Source organism: Pollachius pollachius (assembly GCF_949987615.1).
Source record: "Pollachius pollachius genome assembly, chromosome: 18".
Taxonomy (NCBI): Eukaryota; Metazoa; Chordata; class Actinopteri; order Gadiformes; family Gadidae; genus Pollachius; species Pollachius pollachius.
In genome coordinates, this window is record NC_136951.1 from 16,015,338 (window position 1) to 16,036,923 (window position 21,586).

General features: G+C 45.3%; 1 protein-coding gene across 1 annotated transcript in view; it reads left to right on the forward strand.

Moving 5' to 3' along the window:
• Positions 1–268: 268 nt before the first annotated feature.
• Positions 269–21,586, forward strand: part of syt1a (synaptotagmin Ia) — a gene marked incomplete at its 5' end in the record, with an annotated part of 45,227 nt that continues 23,909 nt past the window's right edge. Inside the window, 4 exons of the mRNA XM_079756178.1 lie at positions 269–431; positions 9,259–9,431; positions 13,245–13,370; positions 19,711–19,878. Of these exons, the coding sequence (XP_079612304.1) occupies positions 269–431; positions 9,259–9,431; positions 13,245–13,370; positions 19,711–19,878 (630 nt within the window). The remainder of the gene's footprint in view (positions 432–9,258; positions 9,432–13,244; positions 13,371–19,710; positions 19,879–21,586) is intronic.

Genomic DNA, 21,586 nt, shown 5'->3' on the forward strand with positions numbered 1-21,586 from the left:
ATATAAAAACTGAATCAGTTTCCACTCCTTATAACCATGTCTCATTATTGTGCATTATAAACTAGACAAATGAAGAACTTCAGTTGACGCAACACATCTGTTTCAAACAAATCCCAACCGAAAAAAAATAAACTCTTCCAAAACTAAACCGCCATTTTCCTCTCGTTCCCCCCCCCCCCCCCCCTCTCTCTCTCTCTTCTACAGCGTTCGCCCGGCCACCCGCCACCCCACCTCCCCACCACCCACGAGCCCCTCGCCGCGCGCCACCATGAGCGAAAGTAAAAGGGAAGCCCTTGTGGGCCCTGCCACCACCTCCTCCTCCACCGCCGGCACCAACACCACCGACCTGGTTGGGCCCGGCACCGGCGAGAAGGACGAGAACTTCTCCAAGATCAAGGACAAGTTCATGAACGAGCTCAACAAAATCCCGCGTGAGTACCACGAAGGTGGCGTTGGTTCGGTGTCAGGCGTTCGACTTTAGCCTCAGACAGTAGCAGTTGGGATTTTACGATATTCCCTACTGCGGCCAATCAGATTTGTGGGCTGTTGTTCATGGTGACATCACATTTAAATATATATATATATGATGTATACGAATTGTATATGATATAAACCGTATATATATATATATATATATATATATATATATATATATATATATATATACAATTCAATATACTCTGATAAATTTACAAATATACTTAATATTTTAAATAACAAAAACAGGAAAAAGGGACTGAGTGGAAGAAGGAGAAGGAGGTGCCCTATAAAGATCAAGTGATTTATCTATTAATAAGGCCTGAAGTTCAAGACGTAATCAACTTGACAATTGGGAGAAAATTGCTCTCCTTGGAAAATGCCAGAAGAAAGTGGTTTGGTGCTCAAGCCTCACACACCGAGAGGTTGGTGGTTAGAACATTGTTCTTGAACTTCACAAAAGTCCTGGTCTATCTTGCAAAGCCATTAGCACTGTGTGGATGAATTTATAGTAATGGAACCATTAATGCTTCGTAGGGATTTTTGAGTTAGCGATGAGTTCAGGCTTCAGAAATTAATAAATGAAGCCATAACAAGGTTGTTAAATACTTTCAATTACTTAACTGAGCCAATGAAATCTGCTGATTTGGTTTGGCACAAAGAGTGGTTATCTTAACCACAGATTATTTTTCAAGGAGTTCTAAAAACGTGTATGTCCTGCTCTTCGTTCACAAACTATTTAATCCAACCATAAGTATATATCCTAAAGACTTTGGTCTCTGAACATAAAATATGTGTGGTATCTTGAGAGATTTGGGTCAAATTGTTGAGAGATCTGGGTCAAAGGACAGAATGTTAAAATTTGTCACTGCCGTAAAGTCAGTTTGTATTCCCTAGAGCCCAAAATCAGATCTAAAGGCCAATTTCCAACAGAACTGGCATGAAGCGCCACGGCAGTAAGACGGTCGCCGGAAATAATAGAAACCATTATTGTCAATGTAGGCTATACCACTGGATGCGGTCGCGGCACGGCACGGAACCGTCCCCAAACCTGCTCTTGGTTTACGATCGTGCTTCATGAGCTCACATCGACCCCTATGCAATTCACAGGGTATTGTAATATTATACAGTCTATCTATGGTAGCTAATCAGTGGCAAAGAAGAAATGAAAGTCTGCGTCGATCCCCCGTCTAAGTCCAGTGTTGCGAGCAGACTGCGACGTTGCCATGACATCTAGAAATCATACCGTATTTAATGGGTTATAATATTGATGTGTAGGGGTTGATTATAACTCGTGAATAATATTGTGTGAATCATTATAATCATAATCATTTTTACAATTCCTGTAGGCCTGTTATAATTATGCACGTCTTTAGCCATCAGCCGGAACGTGTCCGTACCGCTTCCAGTGGGGATTGCAGTACAGGGTTAGTTTATTCCCCTGAATAAAACATATTTTATAGGTCATTTTTACTTCGACTAATCAGTCGACCTTAACCAATATTACACATTACAAAAAGATAAATGACCTTTCTACCTGGATTTAACATCTAGAGCAGTTAGAAATGACATCAAAAATTTGTTTGAATTTGCTTTAATATTGAATCTTAAATAAAGTAATTCATTAGATAAAAATACGTACCAACATAAAATACAACAATTAAATGATTAGCTTATTCAAATATCACATGCAGATCATAATAATCACACATATAACTAATGAACGAGAGCTGTGTGACCTCTAATTAATCATTTTTAGCTCTGTCGAGAGTTCTTTGAAGCGACAAATCGCCCCTTTAAGGAAATTATCGTATTGAGTTTTTCGCACGTTTGTGTAAAACGGCCGACTTTAGCTTTCCGATAGCGATTAACCTCTGGACCGACAAGGGGTCTTTTGATCCATACCCGGCGGCTCAGACTGTCGCTGTTTCAAATCCGAAAGATTTGGCATTGACATTTCTAGGACGCAATGCATCTTTGTGTTGTTGATGTACAGAGCAGAGTTTGGAATAATTATATATGACCTCTTTATATCATTATCTCTTTTTATAGTTATTATTAATAACTATAAATAACTATGACATTTACTTAAATACTGCACCTGCTTCAATAGTGTATAGAATGGTTAATTAATGCTGAGCTCATTATAAAGTGTTACGTGTAACACTACCCAATCTGGCGAGAGGCCTTGTCCTCCTCTCCCTCCTCCCTCCTCGTCCCTTGTTCTCCTCCTCTCCCTTCTCCAATGCCTCTTCCTCCCTCCTCTCCTCCGTCCCCTAATCCTCCTCTTCCTCCTCCCCCTCTTCGTCTTTGCCTCTCCAACTTCCCCAACCTCCTCCTCGTCCCTTGTTCTCCTCGTCCCTTGTTCTCCTCCTTTGCCTTCACATCCTTCTCCCCTCCCTCTCCTCCTCTAGGGTTAGGGTTTGTCCTTTCCTCCTCCTCCCTCTCATCCATCACCTGGTGCTGTTGTTAGGAGACCCTCCCCTGCCGGGGGCCGGCCTGGTGTCGCCATACTGGCAGATGGAAAGCAGGGCCCCCCCATGGCTCTAGAGCCCAATCACATGCACACAGAGACACACACACACACACACACACACACACACACACACACACACATACACACAAACACACACACACACGCACACACCTGAGGGCAGACGCTTTGAACCAAAGGGAGTGACGATCAATATTAATATTAGATATTGACATTGGGGTTGAAGTACCTTCTGTTGCGGTCAAGCCCGTTACATGGTCCCACTCCCTTTTAACTTTAAACCTAATGAATTCTTCTTCATTTGCTCATACTTTAAATCGCATTAACACTGCGATTAACACTGGGTTATGAGTTCAATTCCCACTGGGCCACCCCTGCTAAAGTCTGAGAAATTTGGACTAAAAAAGTCCACCAAAATACGGTAATATTATATATTATGTGTGGATACTCTTGAATGCAATGTTAAGCTACTAAGCATGCATTAGCGTGATGATAAATAGACCCAACCCTGATAATTAGACCCAACCCTAAGTTATTGCAACTCAGGGTTGGGTCTGGTCGCCCAGTGAGAGAAAATGCAAAAAATAATCACTAATACACAAAACTACGGCCGGTGTGTTTGTAAAACACATGATGGGCTTTCAAATCAATGCATTCCACCCTGCGGCTCAGTTTGGCATCTTACGTACCGCTGGTTGCTAGGCATTTTAAAAACAAGGCCACTCTATTGCTAGCTAGATCACGTAAGCTTCTCCGCTGACGATGGCGAAGAACTCGCCTCAACCTACACTCGACCTTGTCTACAAAACCAACAGTTGTTAAACACTTGATTTCATGCAACGTTTTCTACTTTTAGCCCTCAAATAGCTGTCAATTACAATTAGACAGGTATGTCTATTTCCCAGGATGCACTTTGGCTGTGTTCTCAGCAAATGGACCATTGGACATTCAACAGTGATTATCTGCACACAAATGGGTGTCATTACACCGATTTTCTAGAACCAACCGGAGCCATCTGGTAAAAACAGAAAATCTCCCCAGCCATTGAAGAGAAACGTTTTCTGATCCAAATGGGAGAGTTTCGGCGAAGTGGATTTGCACAAAAAAAAAGGGATTCTATCAATCATGCACATTTAACATTTTCCATAAGTTATTTGTTTGTCAGTGCTGTGGCTGGCAATCTGGTTACATTGTTGTTGTTATTGTTGTGGATGACTAAGTCGGGGGCAGGGGAAAGGCCACAGACAGATCCGTTGCTGGTCTTGGCGTAACAAGCTGTAATGTCAAGGTTAATTGACAAACCGGCTTCTGTCGCAATGCATTACTGAATACACACAGAGGCAAACTTGGAGCACACACACACACACACACACACACACACACACACACACACACACGCACACAAACACACACAGACACGCACACACACACACACGGTATTGTTAGAAGTCTTTGGAAGTGGCATTCTGTTTGGTGGATCAAACACATTGCAGTTACGTAAAGAAAGACTTATCTTATATCATTAGCTATTCTGCTCTTTGAAAGCTGACTTGTGTCATCATGTCAACATACTACATACCATCCCTTTAATCATTAAAACGTAACCCAGCACACCCAACATTAATGTCTCGAGTATGGCCTTTAGTGACTGATATTCTGTATATTTTCTCGCACTAATCAACAAAAACAAGTTATTTTCTTTCTGTTTTGTTGTTTAGTTGTTTGTGTTGTATATGGCTGGCTAGTTTTGACAGTCAAAACAGCCCGCCGTAACTCATCCATACCAAAGAGATGGAAAACATGAACATTGTGCTTTTGATGTCTGCGTCCCTCATCCCTGACCTTTTACGAGGAACATGCATCCGAAACGTGTGTCCTGGCTGAGCCAGAAGACGGCGCTTTGACGCACCCGGGTTACTTTGAGCAGGAGCCAGAGATCAGTGGGACAGAGCTTAGGGAAGATCCCTCCCGATAAAAAAACATGAAATGTCATGCTGCCATCGGGGTGCATTGCAGAAATAAAAGTCTTATCGGATCTGTTTAAGGGCATTAAAGTGACATGATCCGGGGGAAGCAGACAGAGTGCAGCGAGGCATAGCATGGAGGTATTGTGAAGGACTAGAGACGGGATAGTATGCCGATTTTGGGTCGTTGGTATCGGCGGGAGGCCAACGATCCCCGGTTTACAAAGTAAAAGTCTTGATTGTTCAGATGAGTGACTCTAAATACTGGGGACTGTGGGTGGACTTTTACTTTGTAAACGGTGGATTTGGTTGCTTGAGGCCACTGCCACATAGACTAAACCCACCAGCAAATAGAGAAAAGCCTTCTCGCTGTGTTGTGCAGGTGTAATTGGGCTACCCGTCAACTTGTGCATGCTTTTTGTTGTCAAATACAAATATTTAACTAGCTTGTTTAAATAGATGAATATCAGCCCCACTGTTTTAAGTGACACTACAAAATAAGAGCACGTAGGCATATCACTCAATTAGTATATTACTCCTTTCTCCGTTCTCCCTCCCTCAGCCTCTCTCTCTCTGTCCCTCTCTCTTGAGACAAGGCAGCCACACCAAATGGTTGATTAAGAAATGACTTTTATGCTTTGTGGGACTCAGGTTCCTTTAATTAATTAAGACAGAAGTGGCCATCAATTAATGACATGTGACTGACGAAGTTGACAATCTCAGTTGATGAAGATAATAATTTCAGCTGACAAATATGATTTGTTAGGTCGATAATTAAATGAGTTCAGTTAAGTAATTATTAAGATGAGTTAGGTGAAAACATTGATTTATAATGACTACTGATGAATATAAGTTAAATTGATATGATATGTTTGATTGATGAAACCATTTTTTATTGTCAGACACACAAAACAACCCTAGAGTTAGACTAGGCACTGAAATTATTATGACATGTCACAGATAACTACCTATTGAGGGTATAATATTCTAGACAGCAAAACACAAGAAAAAAATCTAAGGAAAATATTTTTCAAGATATATATGTTGGTAATAGTATGGCTGACAAAACAAACAAAATCCAATTATAAACCGAACCAAGATCTAATTATGTAGAGTTTTTGTAATGTACAAAAGTAAAAGTGACAGTTGCTGACTTGTGACTACAAAGTAAAGGTTGACATAAGTTGAGTTAACAAATTAGATTGCGTAAGTACATGAATAAGTGGTTTGGTAAAAACCCTATCTACATCTAAAAACCTGTGAAAAACGATCCACTCCTAACAACTGTTGGCATGTCATGAAAAAGGGCTGTTGACATTTTCATGCATTATGTTGGTGTCACAAAAAGACGTATTCAATATAAGGTTCAACAGAGTGAGAAATAGCAGTTTTGAATAAAGCCCATGTTTATACATGAGGTTTTTCCTATTCTTGGTTCTTTCTCTGTGATTCATAAAGACACAAACCTCTCAGCGGTTGGAGTGTTGCAGGTTTCTGGAGTGATTGCTTATCACACGGCTTTTAGTCTTCCAGGATGAGAAGGCCATAGACACTTCCATTTAAAGATAGTCTTCATGCCTTATGATGATGAAGTGGGTGTCCGTATGTTTGTGTCTGTGATTGAGAGAGAGAGAGAGAGAGAGAGAGGGAGAGAGAGAGAGAGAGAGAGAGAGAGGGAGAGAGAGAGAGAGAGAGAGAGAGAGAGAGAGAGAGAGATTCTCTCTCTACTTTTGTTCTTTTAACACTAAGCACTGCAAATCAGAAGTAAAAACATGAATTTAACTACCGAACACAGATAGAGCTTGATGCAAATGAGCAGTGACATCTCCGGCAGACCAAACGCTGTAATATTTGTCTCCCTACAACTATGGTGCGTCAACAGGATTTATGCTTCGGCAGTGGAAACTGTGTGTGTGTGTGTGTGTGTGTGTGTGTGTGTGTGTGGGTGCACACAACAAAAACTTATGAAGTTAGTTTTCCGTGTGTGTGTCTGTGTGAGTTGGTGTGTTTGTGTGTGTTTGTGTTGTTGTATGTGTGTGTGTTTGTTCGCACAACAAAGATGTATAAAGTTTGTTGTGTGCGTGTGTGTGTGTGTGCGTTCGCACAACAAAGACGTATAAAGTTTATTTTGTCTGTGTGTGTGTATGTTTGTGTGTGTGGTAAACAGCATGAAACACTCCAAAGCAACACAAACACTCTATAAATCTTGAGAAAAACAGGAGTTTTGAGTGTCACCGTGGCTCCGGGCGGGGGTGTGGAGGTTGGAGGGCTCCGTCACACAGAGCGCCTGACCCGGCTCTGAAGCCCCCCATTAACACCTCCAGAGCTCAGACTCTGCGGACCCCGACGCTGAGTTCCAGACCCCCCCTCACGCTCTGGGTTCCATGGAGAGTGCTTATCGATTCCGTCAAAGAAGCATCGATCTTTTTTGACTTTTTTCGCCCGCTATCCCACTCTATTTCTCCCTCTCTGTCTGGCTTTGTCCCTCTGTGTCTTCCTATCTCTCTCTCGGTCCACCTCCCTATTTCCATCTCTTTCTGTCTCTATTCCTCCCTTTATAAGTCGTTTTCTCGCTCACCCCTCTATCCGTTTATTCCTCTCTACCTCATATCTCTGTCTCTCTCTCTCTCTCTCTTGCTCTCGCTCTCTCTCTGTCTCTCTTTCTCTCTCTCTCATGCCTAGACCTCCCTATCTATCCTGCCAAGTGTTTTGTGTTGTGAGCAGCAGAGTTGATTACAGCTCCTGAGGAGAGAAATCTGCGTCCTATCTGGATACTCTACTCTCTCTCCCTCTCCCTCTCACTCTCACTCCCTCTATGTCACTCTGTCTGTCGCTTTCCCCTCTCTCTGTCACCCTGTCTCTCAAATCCCTTTCTATCTCTCTCCCTCTCTCTCAGCACTCTCACTTTCGCTCTCTCTATTTCTGTCTCTCTCTGTTTAGTTAAATAAGCTACTTTTACTGGGCTGCCATTGTGTCCACGCACGCACGCACGCACGCACACACACACACACACACACACACACACACACACACACACACACACACACACACACACACACACACACACACACACACACACACACACACACACACACGCGCGCGCACACACACACGCGCACACACACACACACAGAGACACACACGCACACACACAATGTGTGTGCCAGGAAGCTAGGTGCGATGGCGTACGGCAGCTTGCTGGTGGGCCCGGCTCTCTGTGCGCGAGCCAATAGGAACACAGGAGCTTCAGTGTGCGAGCCAATAGGAACACAGGAGCTTCAGTGTGCGAGCCAATAGGAACACAGGAGCTTCAGTGCTGGTCCACCTGGACTAGGAGCCCAGTGCCGTGAATAGGCGGACGGTTGGTTCATCGTTGGCTCCGAAACCGTTTGGAACCGAGAGTACAGCACGAGATACAAGCTGTCTTTTCATAGCACAAAATCCTTTTATATCATTTTTAGCACTGTTATCCCTAGGGTTTGTCTTCGTAAAGAGCCATGCCATTTTACGTTTTATTTATAATATACAGTAACCCCAGACTTTAAGTGCAGCTCCAGTGCTTGCTTAGTCATGTCGCCACGGCAACACCGTAGCCGGGAGACGAACGGCGAGGGTGGCGGTGTATCACACTGACCCGTCATGAGCCACACCACAGAGAAGCTTGCTCTCTCTCTCTCTCTCTCTCTCTCTCTCTCTTGCGCTCTCTTTCCCCTCTCTCTCTCTCGCTCTCTCTTTCCCCTCTCTCTCTCTCTCTCTCTCTCTCACTGTCTCTCTCTCTCTCTCTCTCTCTCTCTCTCTCTCTCTCTCTCTCTTGCGCTCTCTTTCCCCTCTCTCTCTCTCGCTCTCTCTTTCCCCTCTCTCTCTCTCTCTCTCTCTCTCTCTCTTCTCTCTCTGGTAATGACAGCTAGCAGGAAAACGTCAACATTGGTAATCCTCTCTCCTTATTTGAGAGCTTCTCTAGCAAAGTTTTGCCAGCTCAGGCCATACCCATAAATGTGTAACCGCGGTTTTCTTTCCACACTATTTTTCCCCCCTCTTCCACCACAGAGTTGTGAGCTTTTTGAAATCTGTAAATGTTGCCTTTTTGTTATTCTTTGTGTGTATGGGCACAAAGGTACGTTGCCTAACGATGATGTCCAGTGCTCACCTCCTTCATTCGTGTCTAGCTAAGGAGACGCTAGTTTGGATGGGAAAACCTGCGACGCCGCAACAGCTAATCCGATAAAGAACATTGTGACTGAAGTTCCTCAGTCTCTCACACACATCTGTGTCTGTGTGTCTCTCTCTCTCTCTCTCTCTCTCTCTCTCTCTCGCTCACTGCAGTGCCATCATGGGCCATCGTGTCCATCGCCTTCGTGGCCATCGTGCTGGTGCTGGCCTGCTGCTTCTGCGTCTGCAAGAAGTGGATCTTCAAGAAGAAGAACAAAAAGAAGGGCAAAGACAAGGGCAAGAACGCCATCAACATGATGGACGTCAACGACGGCGCCAAGACCGAGGTACGGCGGCCGCGCCGGGTCTGGTCTTCTTGTTTCCCATTCATCTCAGAAGCCTCGAAGGAAACTCATAAAGTAACAAGCAGAGACTGAGACTGAAGGTCCTTTTTCAGTTTGATATACTGTTTAAATGTAAGAGTAGTTCGAAAATAGTTAGAAAAATCGGATTCTGAAATGTCGTTGTACTATCGTTGAACCTTATTGCATTTTTTGTGTATTATGCTAGAATTTGAACTATTATTATTACTTGATAAGAGATTAGAGTTTAGAAGGACCAATTACCTTTATACCTGAGTAAATCAATTTGCATAGCAGTGATCATCATTGAATGTATCTTATGTTGTTAGCAATTTAATTGAAATGTAATATTCAGAAATGAAATGGGTCTTAATTACAGCTTATAATTGAGTGAATGTATGAAACTCTCCTCTCCTGTGTTCCTGAGAGAGTTGCTCTCTGTCTTATGAAGTCTCCTTCACATGCTTATAGACAGCCGATTGAGGCTTACACCAAGAGAAATGACGTCACCCACTCTCAGGACCCCATTTCGAGCACAGTTATGATGTCACACATTCAGAAGGATTACCTCCTCCATTGAGGTGTAATATTTTAACTATTTTGATTCGTGGTATTTTTTTTCATTTTATCGCGATATATTTAATTTCCCTCACATGCATACGGTTGTACAATTCACAAAACACTACGTACTACATAAATGTAGTTCCCGTCTTCGAAGTCAAGCGGCGCTATCGCAAATAAATGACACGTGTTACATTTGGATCAAAAGGGTCATGTCTTAGCTTTAGCAGCCTAGATGTACATCCAGCTTCCCTAACAGCATATGAAATATCAAACCCCTACCTGGTCCTATTTCCCACAGAGGCGGCAATTTTGGCTCTGCTGACATCAGTGGTTGTAGCTAGCTAGATAGATTGCTACAAATAGCTTGCTAGCTTGCTACAACTAGCTAGTTTGATTCAACTAGGTAGTTTGATACAACTATTTAGCTTGCTTGGTGTGGTTGGTCATTTCTCCCGGTGTAGCCCGGACTATGATATGTTGAAGGCATGTGTGTGGTTGTTTTAATTTGTGTTCTTTCCTTCTATGTCCTCCTCCTTATCTGTGTTATGTCTGATGACTATGCGGGATTGGTCACTGGCGGTAGGTTTCCTCAATCACGTTGGATCTCATTTGAACGCCTGCTGCTCTGTTTCTTAGCCTCTTGACGAACGACTTAACCTCTCCCCCACGTAGTGCGCCAAATATATGTAACTATGCACACAGTACATGTATCTCTCTATATCGTATATATGTGTGTGTAGAACATGCGCATGCACACATATATACAACACCATAACACGTTCTGGACGGAAAGTGACCGGGTGTGCCTGGACCGGGTTGAACCACATTGATTGTCTGGGGCCAGCCGAAGTCATCTGCCGTTTGAGACTTGTGGATTTGCATTTCAAAAAACGAGGGGCACACAAGTGCCACGTGGAGTGATTGAGAGGCTGTGTGAGCCAGAAAAATAATCTCTTCTTTTGAAACCCGAGGATGAAAGGGAAAGCTCTTGGACGTAGCAATTGCCCATGCACAGCTGTCAAAGCCAATAAAGGCAAGACAAACGATAGCCTCTCTCTCTCTCTCTCTCGCCACGACTTATATTTATCCAGAGACTGGATTTACTAAATAACGAGAAGAAGTATTAAGGAAAACCATGCAAACCTCAGACATCCTCTGTGCCGAATAAAATATAAAATCAACTCAAATTGAATGTATTAGATCTTTTATACCTCTCGAAAAATAACAAGTCGTCCGCAAAAAAAACTAAAAACAAAAAAGTGGGATTAGGTTCACAAAGAGGCAGAGATCGATTGGCTTGTTCGGCAGTTCAGGTGGAATCAATGTGGTTCAGCCTTCTTATGCTTTTGACACACGAGAAGCCACACTGGCCCATAGGATCAGCGGGAGCTACCCACCCCATCGCCCACCAAGATAAACACATCACAGCCCCCTACGTGCAAACACCCACCCATCGCTATAGCATGACGCTTCCAGCTTACCATCGACGTAGCGGGCTAACATGAAGCTAAGCTAACGGGGGCCACTCTGTGATTTAAGGGGAGTTGGGAGGGTTTGGGGAAGGGGGGTTAAATGGCACTTGGGGATGAATGAGAATGGGGGAGAGAGGGGGGGGGGAGAGGGGAGTTTTGCCATGCAAGAGCACCAATGTTTGTACGACTGAGAATGCTCTGCATGTGTAACGACAGCCTAAAGGAGATGACGCGTGCGACCTTGGAGGGCAGCGTTTGACCCCTGAATGACCTTGAGCGCTAGTCCTTTGCCTCTTCAATCGCATGCGTTCCCTAATGACCCCTTCACCCTACACCCCTCCCCACCCCCACCCCACCCCAGTGCTAGGCTAGTGCATCTTTAAGGGCATCTTCAGTACGCACTTTACCGCCATTTGGCGTTTTTTAAAATGTTTCCGCCTGTTTGCCAGTAAAATGTTTCCGCCTGTTTGCCAGAGACTTGATCTCCCTGAAGTGACATCAAGGAAATGACTTGCCTTACTCTGATTGTTCCTTGAGCATCCTGTGCCCCTTCTCTCTCTCCCCTTTTCTCTCCCCCTTCCTCTCTCTCCCCCTCTCTCTTTCCCTCCCATCCCCCTGTTTCTTACTAACACTCTCTCCATCTCCCTTTCTCTCCCTTTTTCCCCATAAAATGTCCCCCCTCTATGACTTTCTCCTCTCTCCATCTCTCTCTCTCCATATATCTCTCTCCCTCCCTCCCTCTCTCTCTCTCTCTCTCTCTCTCTCCCTAATCACCCCTCTCAAATCACTCTCTTCTCTCTCCCTCTCTCTCTCTCTCTCTCTCCCTCACTCTCTCTCTCTCTCTCTCTCTCTCTCTCTCTCCCTCACTCTCTCTCTCTCTCTCTCTCTCCCTAATCACCCCTCTCAAATCACTCTCTTCTCTCTCTCTCCCTCTCTCGCTCTCTCTCTCTCTCCCTCTCTCTCTCTCTCCCTCACTCTCTCTCTCTCTCTCTCTCTCTCTCTCTCCCTCTCTCTCTCTCTCTCTCCCTCACTCTCTCTCTCCCTCACTCTCTCTCCCTCTCTCTCTCTCTCTCTCACAAATCCACCCCTCATCACTCTCTCTCTCTCTCTCCCTCTCTCTCTCTCTCTCTCTCTCTCTCTCACAAATCCACCCCTCATCACTCTCTCTCTCTCTCTCTCTCTCTCTCCATCTCTCTCCATCTCTCTCTCTCTCTCTCTCTCCATCTCTCTCTCTCTCTCCCTCACTCTCTCTCTCCATCTCTCTCTCTCCCTCTCTCTCCCTCTCTCTCTCTCTCTCTCCCACTCCCCTCTCTTTGTAGACCATCCATCCTCCAGAGAACCTTCCAAGGGGGGGGTGTTGGAGAGGGTCAGGGGGAGGAGAGGAAGGGGAGGGGGGATTGGGGCGAGGGGGAGGGTCCCTACTGCATATCACTGAGCATGTCTCGACCTTAACCTGCTGTGGTGTGTTTTTCCGTAGTGCTCGCTTCTCCCTTGTGCCCCCCTCCTCCCCCTCCCCCTCCTCCTCCTCCCCTCCCCCCCCCAAAAAAAAAAAAAAGATGAAACAGTGAGTCAAGTGGGGGGGCCTTTCACAGGTCACCTCTCCTCCTCCGCCCCCGACCCCCCAACAGGTGCCCCTCTGGTCGGGTGGTCGGACCGCGGCGTCGTGGGGCCCGGCTGGCTCTCTGGGGGGTCTCTCCAGGGGCCACCAGGGAGGCTCGCGGGCGACACTCACGCGTCTGGGTGGGGGGTGTGTCTCCCCCAGGCCTTTCAGGATGAGGAGGACGCCGAGACAGGCCTGACGGACACGGAGAAAGAGCCGGAGCCCAAGGAGGACGAGAAGCTAGGGAAGTTACAGTACTCGCTGGATTACAATTTCACCGAGAACACGGTAAGGGCACCTCCGTCCACGGCCTCTGTCTCTGTCTCTCGTTCTCGCTCCCTCTCTCTCTCTCTCTCTCTCTGTCTTTGGTTTGTCTTCTTTTACCTAAGCATGGTCGCCCACCGCTGCCTCTCTCTCCCTCTCGCTGTCTTTGGTTTATCTTCTTTTACGTAAGTATAGTCGCCCTCCTTCCTCTCTCTCTGTCTCTCTCTCTCTCTCTCTCTCTCTCTCACACACTCTCTCTCGTTCTGTCACTCAATCTCTCACTGTCTTTGGCTCATCTTCTTTTACTTAAGTATGCTCACCCACCACTGCCTCTCTCTCTCTCTCTCTCTCTCTCTCTCTCTCTCTCTCTCTCTCTCTCTCTCTCGCGCTCAGTATGTGGTGTGTAGAGTTTAGAAGTGTTTATTTTGGTAAGTATAATCACCCCCCTCTGTTCCCTTTCTCCTTGGCTGTCGGCCTCTCAGTGTGTGGTGTTTGTTGTGTGAACAAAAAGGGGGCTTTTCTTTTCCCCGGAGATCCGCATGCGGTTGCAGCACTGCCTCGTCTCACGGCTCTCGCTCACCTGCCGTCTTTAACCACCGTGATGGTGCTGACTCGGTCCCTTCCCTTCACCAAACCTCGGTCTGAACCACACTTGACCCCCCTTTGTGCGTCGTCGTAGCCATCGAGTTGACCCAGAGTTTCCTTCTCAGCGCTCTCGCAGGGGAGCGAAAAAGAAGCAACGATCACACACGTTGAGTTTTGTGTATGTGAGCCGCGAAGCAGAACTGACACCGTGGGGATTCCGTGATTTTCTTCTTTTGTGTGGGCATATTCGTGACTTTGTTTTTTCGACAAAATAAAAGCGTCCCTATTGGAAGTGTCCATCTGCCGTAGTATTCCCCCGTGCCGCAGAGTAAAAAAAAAAAAAAAACAGGTAATATTTAACGGTAAACATTGGAGCTCATCAACTTTCCGGCGGCAGATGTTGTGTGACAGAATAGAAGTGATGCGTGAACGCTATCCTGTGTCTCGCCGCGCTCGCTAGCTCCGCGTTCTAAACAAAACAGACAGCTAGAGATTAAAGAGTGCACACATGCTACTGAAGGCGATGTGTGTGTTTGCACAGTACACACATGGACCCGCACACACCAGCGCACCCGGGCCCAACGCAAAAAGAGAAGTCATTTTTGCCCGTGGTGGCGGCAGTGGCCTTTTTGAGCAATTAAACGAAAGGGCTTGAATTTGAAGAAAAGGGTAATGTTTGAAATGGCTAATTTTCTTACTGCAATTTGAACAATGGCTAATTAACAGCCAGTAAATGTACTTGAAAGCGTTCTTGCTTTCAGGCTCTAACCGGTATCGCTCCTAATTATGCCAGGCCTCAAAAGGCTAATACCACAAGAGTTTTCACATTTCACACACCCCATCTGTCTATTCTGAGGTCCGGTTTTCATTATGTGCCTGTCCTCCAAGAGCTAATATTGCACTGTTCATAACATGCCACACACTCCATCAAGCTTAAGAGGAACTGGCCCCATTGTGTGCTAGACCTAGAAAGTCGTAATATTTTTCGAGTGTTATAACATGTCACACACTCGATTAGTCTTATGAGGACCTGGCCTCAAAATGTGCTGGACCTCAAAAGTTTTCACATTTATAGATTGTTATAAAAAGTCACAAATTCCATTAGTCTTATGAGGACAAGGCCTCATATTGTGCTGGACCTCAAAAGCCTGAATATTTGGTGACGGTTTTAACACTCAGTCGTGTAGTGCAAGGCAGCCTCAGCGGCAGGTTGCTGATTGCATCTTCAACGGGCTCCAACAGTGTGTCACGAATGCAGAGTCAAGCTTCGCATTGCTGACACTACAACATGCTCTCGAGTGGGGATCGCTTACAGCGGGGTCTCAAAAACAGAGCCAGACTAAAGGAAGGGCGACAGAGGCAGCGGGTTCATTCAGACGAGGTCTAAAGGTACTAAAGGGACTCCCTGTCAATCCTCTGTCCCTGAAAAACACAGGCTAGTCAACATTCACCTTTGTTGAACTGCAACATTTACATTTACATTTAGGGCATTTAGCAGACGCTTTGATCCAAAGCCACTTACAATAAGTACATCTGTCAGAAGAAGGTGTAACAATATGCCGCTGTCGGTACAGAAAGGATGTTCATAGAACCTTTAGAACCTAGAAACTTTTTTTTATACCACAATTCCCAGTATACAACAAATATAGCTTGGATAAGATGCTACACAATGCTAAGTACTATTTTTAAGTGCCAGGACGTACAACATACAAAACGTGCGTAAGAGGGATGGGGTGGGGGGGTAATGGGAGAGGCTATGCAGAGTCTCGGCGAACTCTGAACTCTGAATCCACCGGTGTGTATTTGCGCTTGTGAACAGCAAGGCTTGTATACCGATGAGCCTCGATGACTATCCTACCTTCAAGTGGATGAAAGCCCCTGCCCTGCGTGGCAAACACAACGACCGCCGCTACTCTCTCGCCTCCTCGGGCTTCTTCCGGCCGTCGAACACTAATGAGCACAGAGGTTCGGTGAAGGATCTGAACCTTCCCACCCACCCTCCTCCTCCTCCTCCTCCTCCTCCTCCCCACATCCTCACAGCAGAACAAACCGTGATAATGTCAGACTTGCCGCGATGCCATTTCCACATGCATGATCTGTCTCGCTCTCCGTCGGTTATATAGGAGACGTATTGCACGATTCCCAGCTGGGAATCTGCGAGCTTATGATACCAAACTGGACGGATTGTGAATAAGGGTTTCATGAAGCTTACTTAGCTAGCCGACCTCTCTAGGCGTGACGCAAAGGGCGATGTAAAAAAGGTGTTTCATAGTAGAGAGAGAGAGAGTGTGTGTGTATGTGCGATCAGACCTGACGTTTTGTAATTTTACGAACACACGGAACAGGAACAGAAAAACGTCTGTGTCTTTGGCGTTCTATCAAAGTGTTAATGTTGCATTTTAGGCGCATTCTCGGCACAAACAGAAGGATGATGCTTGGGTTTTATATTCACGACCTGAGTTTATAGTCGAATCACGACAAATTTATCTTCAACATTATTTCTAATATTGAGTATCCATCTGAAGTTTATCCGCAGCAAAGCATAAAATAGTATTTATTTGTTTCCAACATATTGAATATGATTGAATCTAACTGACATTCGAGTAAACAACTGCTGTAGTTCATAGTTTCTTTTGTTTTATTGTCATTTTAGAGTAATACTTCTCTTGAATTGTACCTACTAGTAATTTCTACAAAGGAATGAACACGGCATGAAGGGACAGTTAATTTAAAAAGCTTATCACAGTTCAAAGGAACGCATCACAGTTCTGTTTGAACTGTCTATGCCTCAATAAGCTTGAACACTGTGACTTATGCAGATGTCAGATACGTTTTTTGGCTTTCATTCTTTTTAATCAACTTAACTTTAGTGATTACTGGCTAGAGAGAGCCCTAGTGTGTATGTGAGCATGTGTTGAGGCAGCTAGTATGTGTATGGGTATAGTGTGTGTGTGTGTGTGTGTGTGTGTGTGTGTGTGTGTGTGTGTGTGTGTGTGTGTGTGTGTGTGTGTGTGTTGCTATATGTGTGTGTAAATACTCTTGTGTATGGGTATAGTGTGTGTGTGTTTGTGTGTACACTCTGGTGTATGCCTACATATGTGTGTTAGTGTGGATGTGTTTAATATGTGTCCACAGTGTTTATTTGAATGTGTGTTACTTATATATGTGAGTGTGAATGTGTGTTACTTATGTATGTGAGTGTGAATGTGAATGTGTGCCTGTGTGTATGTGTGTGTGTGTGTGTGTGTGTGTGTGTGTATATATATGTAAATATATGTGTGTGTATGTGTGTGTGTGAGTGTGTATAGCCTGCGGTTTCGCATGATCCTCACACCAGAACAAATCCCCAGAAGGCTGGCCTGACCGCTGCTTACTCACCTTCCACCGTCTCTTCAGGTCAGCGGACTGGCTGCTGAATACAACCCCAACCCCCCCCCCCCCCACACACACACACACACACACACACACACAGGCTGAACTCCCAGCATCCACCTTGTTTGTGCTGAATAGCCTGTGCCACTTCCTTGAGTTACATGCTAAAGCAGATGTGCTTTGACAGTTTGTGAGGCAGATGTCCGATCCCGGCAACAAACACCACTGAGATGAATCATGTGTGAGGGATTTTGGCACTTAATGTGCACACTTATTGTATGTTGTACGTCCTTGTACCTAAAGATAGTACGAGCATTGTGTAGCTTCTTATCCTAGCTATATTTGTTGTATGCAGGGGAATGGGTTAACCTAGCAATTGTTAGTGCTTGGCAATTGGTTCTATGGACATCCTTACTGTGCCGACAGCAATATATTGTTTCTCCTTCTTATGACAAAGTTAAGTCGCTTCGGATAAAAGCCTCTGCTAAATGCCCTAAATGTTAATGTAAATGTAAATGTTATGTAAATAGGATTTTGTCCCAGTGGATTGTGGAATTATAATATTTACATCAGTTGTTTTTCATACTATTGTAAGTGAAAATGTAAAGGCGAGATAAGCTAGAACTTCAAATTTTTGATATCTGAAATGGTATATGGTATCAGTGCAGCGGTCTTGAATCTGTCTTTTTATTAATACATTCTTAGAAAAAAACGTACCTTTGCACAGACAGCCTTATATAACACCATTTCAACACATTGGATCTTCCAAGAAAAATCCAATAACCCCTCGGAGGGAACAAAATATGGGTATCACAGACAGGTATACACCCACACACCCGCTCCACCTGTTAGAACAGGAGCTGTCGTGACAGGCGCTGTCTGACGCAGACTCCCTGTGAGTGAGGGCCAGACTGAGGCTGAACGTACGGCCTCTCCAACCTCCTCGGCAAACAGCTGTTGGAGAGGAAACAACAGCCACGGCCGTCGTTATCCTTCTAGTTTAGTGCGGTGCCGCGAGCAAGGGTAATTGCAGCCCCACCCCTCCTCTGCATTATGAGGCTCGGGTTGTTGCTCTGTTCAGAGGTGATGCATCCAAAAACACAGAGGTCGGTCCGGTGCAAAAGTTAGATTTGTGTGACTCAGTGTGACCGCTGTTAGAATGGTCAAAATAAGTTTTGCGGGGTTGTAGGGTTCATAGGGATGTTTTTTTGTTGGATTTTCTTTTAGAATAAGGGAGTGAGAAAGTTCAATCACAGATCGCATTTGAGTGTGAGATAGACTTGGGTTTAAGCTGTCCGTAGCCCTATATGAAACCAGAACCAGAACATAAGGTACACCTGTGTATGCTATGACACTTATTTATTTATCTCTGTCGTGTGTGTGTGTGTGTGTGTGTGTGTGTGTGTGTGTGCGTGAGAGTGTGTGAGCACAGACACGTCACACGTGATTCTTCAGAATCATTTCATAGTGACCTCTGTTCACCTCACAACAGTATTTTCCAACCGTCCGTCATACCTTAACCGCAATCATTAGCAACAAATCCTACTCCCCAAGAAAGCAACACAGGGGAACCCTGAAACGAATAGGTCACCATATCCATTATTCATCCAGTCCTCCGGGCATACCAGTTAGTCCAGTAAGTGACCCCATCACACCCGTCCCCGTTGCCCCCTCCAGCGGTCGGCGAGGCAACCGCGGCCAACCCTCTTGATGGCTGCCCTAATGGTTTCCTGATGGGAAATTGATTGAGTGACTCGCTGAAGTCCCCCCCACCCCCTCCCTGTTGAGGAGATTGCTGAGCTGCCGGTGGCAGGTCAATCACACCCCCCCCCCCCCCCCCCCCCCCCCCCCCCCCCCCCCCACCCCCCCTCATACCCCCTTACCCTTTTTTTTAACCTGCTCTCTGTGGTCTGGACGTCAATTATGGGCTGTGACGCCCTGAGCGGGAACTGAACTGCGAAGGGTTCACAACCTCCTTCCCATTAGCACGGGAGAATAACAAACCGGAGCGGGGCGCCGCCAAGTAAATACCTTTTAGTGACGAGGGCATCGCGGCTGAAGAACAAAACGGGGTTAGTCACCGAACCGCGGTTACGGAGAGACAACATTATGAGTCAACAAATAACTTTGAGGCACCAAAACCCCAACTTCATCAGAGACAAGAGAAAACGGCAAACTTCATGTGTCGCTAAATGAAATTTATCAAGCAAATAGCACCGCAGCTTTATTTATTTTTCTGTTGTTTTTGCTAAAGCTAATTAAGACTGCCAATGTTGTATCCATAGCAACCAACCCTGTAGATTCAGGTTTGTTTTCAGCTTAATATTTCCAAAAGAGGCGTTCTGGTTTTTTCCCATGAAAAAAGAAATGTCTCCTTGACTTTTTTCCGTCTCGGTTCTCCACCCAGCTCATGGTGGGCATCATCCAGGCGGCAGAGCTCCCTGCCATGGACATGGGAGGCACCTCGGACCCCTACGTCAAGGTGTACCTGCTGCCCGACAAGAAGAAGAAGTTTGAGACCAAGGTCCACCGCAAGACCCTCAACCCCACCTTCAACGAGCAGTTCATCTTCAAGGTAGCACCGTGGAGCATGAGGCATGTTGATCAGATATGAGGCGAGGATTCACGTTTTGAAAACGTGTAGGGTTTATTATGACTTCCAGGGTTCACAAGGAGGGTCGACTTTTAAAAATATGTCGAAAAATGAAAACTGAAGTTTACGGAATGTATTTGAGCAAATAAATCATTCAGAGACGCAGAGGTGTCTGCTGATGTGAATAGAAAAAAGTATGGATCGTGAAGAGGGTTTATTAAGAGATATTCAGGTGTTTGCTGGTCCACAGAGTGGATCTTGAAGATAGTTTTAGTGAGAGTGATTCAGGGGATGCTGATCCACAGAGTGGATCTTGAAGATAGTTTTAGTGAGAGTGATTCAGGGGATGCTGATCCACAGAGTGGATCTTGAAGATAGTTTTAGTGAGAGTGATTCAGGGGATGCTGATCCACAGAGTGGATCTTGAAGATAGTTTTAGTGAGAGTGATTCAGGGGATGCTGATCCACAGAGTGGATCTTGAAGATAGTTTTAGTGAGAGTGATTCAGGGGATGCTGATCCACAGAGTGGATCTTGAAGATAGTTTTAGTGAGAGTGATTCAGGGGATGCTGATCCACAGAGTGGATCTTGAAGATAGTTTTAGTGAGAGTGATTCAGGGGATGCTGATCCACAGAGTGGATCTTGAAGATAGTTTTAGTGAGAGTGATTCAGGGGATGCTGATCCACAGAGTGGATCTTGAAGATAGTTTTAGTGAGAGTGATTCAGGGGATGCTGATCCACAGAGTGGGTCTTGGGACTGGTTCACGTTGGGTGACAGAGCTTTGGTTCCACTGACAGTGTGATTTGCATGCAGTGCTGAACCTGGGAGGGTGTGGAGAAAGAGACCAGCTGGCAGAGTAACAGGCTCCTGACTCAAGCTCTCTCTCTTTTTCCAATTTCTCTCGCTCCCTCTCTTTCCATCTCTTTCCATCTCCTTCTGCCTCCCTTCGCTGTCATTGTTCATCCCTTTTCCGTCACTCATGTCCTTTCCCTCCCTCTTGTCCCATTTCTGTCAATCTCTCTCTCTCTCTCTTTCACTCTCTCTCTCTCTCTCTCTCTCTCTCTCTTTCTTTCTTTCTCTCTCTCTCAAATAAGATACAACATAAAATACAAAGTAATAACTATTAATTATTACAAGATAAAAATAACACAAAATATGCATTTGTAGAAAATGATATGCATGATTTATGTATGATTTCTGATATGTAGAAATCATTTCATTATCATTTGTAGAAAATGTGTAACAAAGGTTAGGGTTAAATACAGTGAAAAAGTAAGACTAAAGAATTAGATAAAAAGTTGATGTTTGGGATAGGGTTGAGTTAATCAAATATTGTCCAGGACATGCCACAGAATAGCCTCTGTCTCTCTCTCTCTCTCCCCCCCCCCCCTCCCACACACACACACTAGATCTCTGAGCTCCACACTCGCTGGGACAGCAGACAAAGCAAAGACAGTGATGGATATTAACACAGGCAGACACACGGCCACCGCCTGGCCTCCTTCCTCCTCCATCCTTCCTCCTCCCTCTTCCTCCTCCCTCTTCCTCCTCCACCTTCCTCCTCCACCTTCCTCCTCCACCTTCCTCTTCCACCGTCTACCTCTTCGTGTTCGGCAGAATCCACTAAACCCCCCACCCCTCCCAGCCACACCGTTTTTACATATCGGCCAACGCCTGGCCTCCGTCC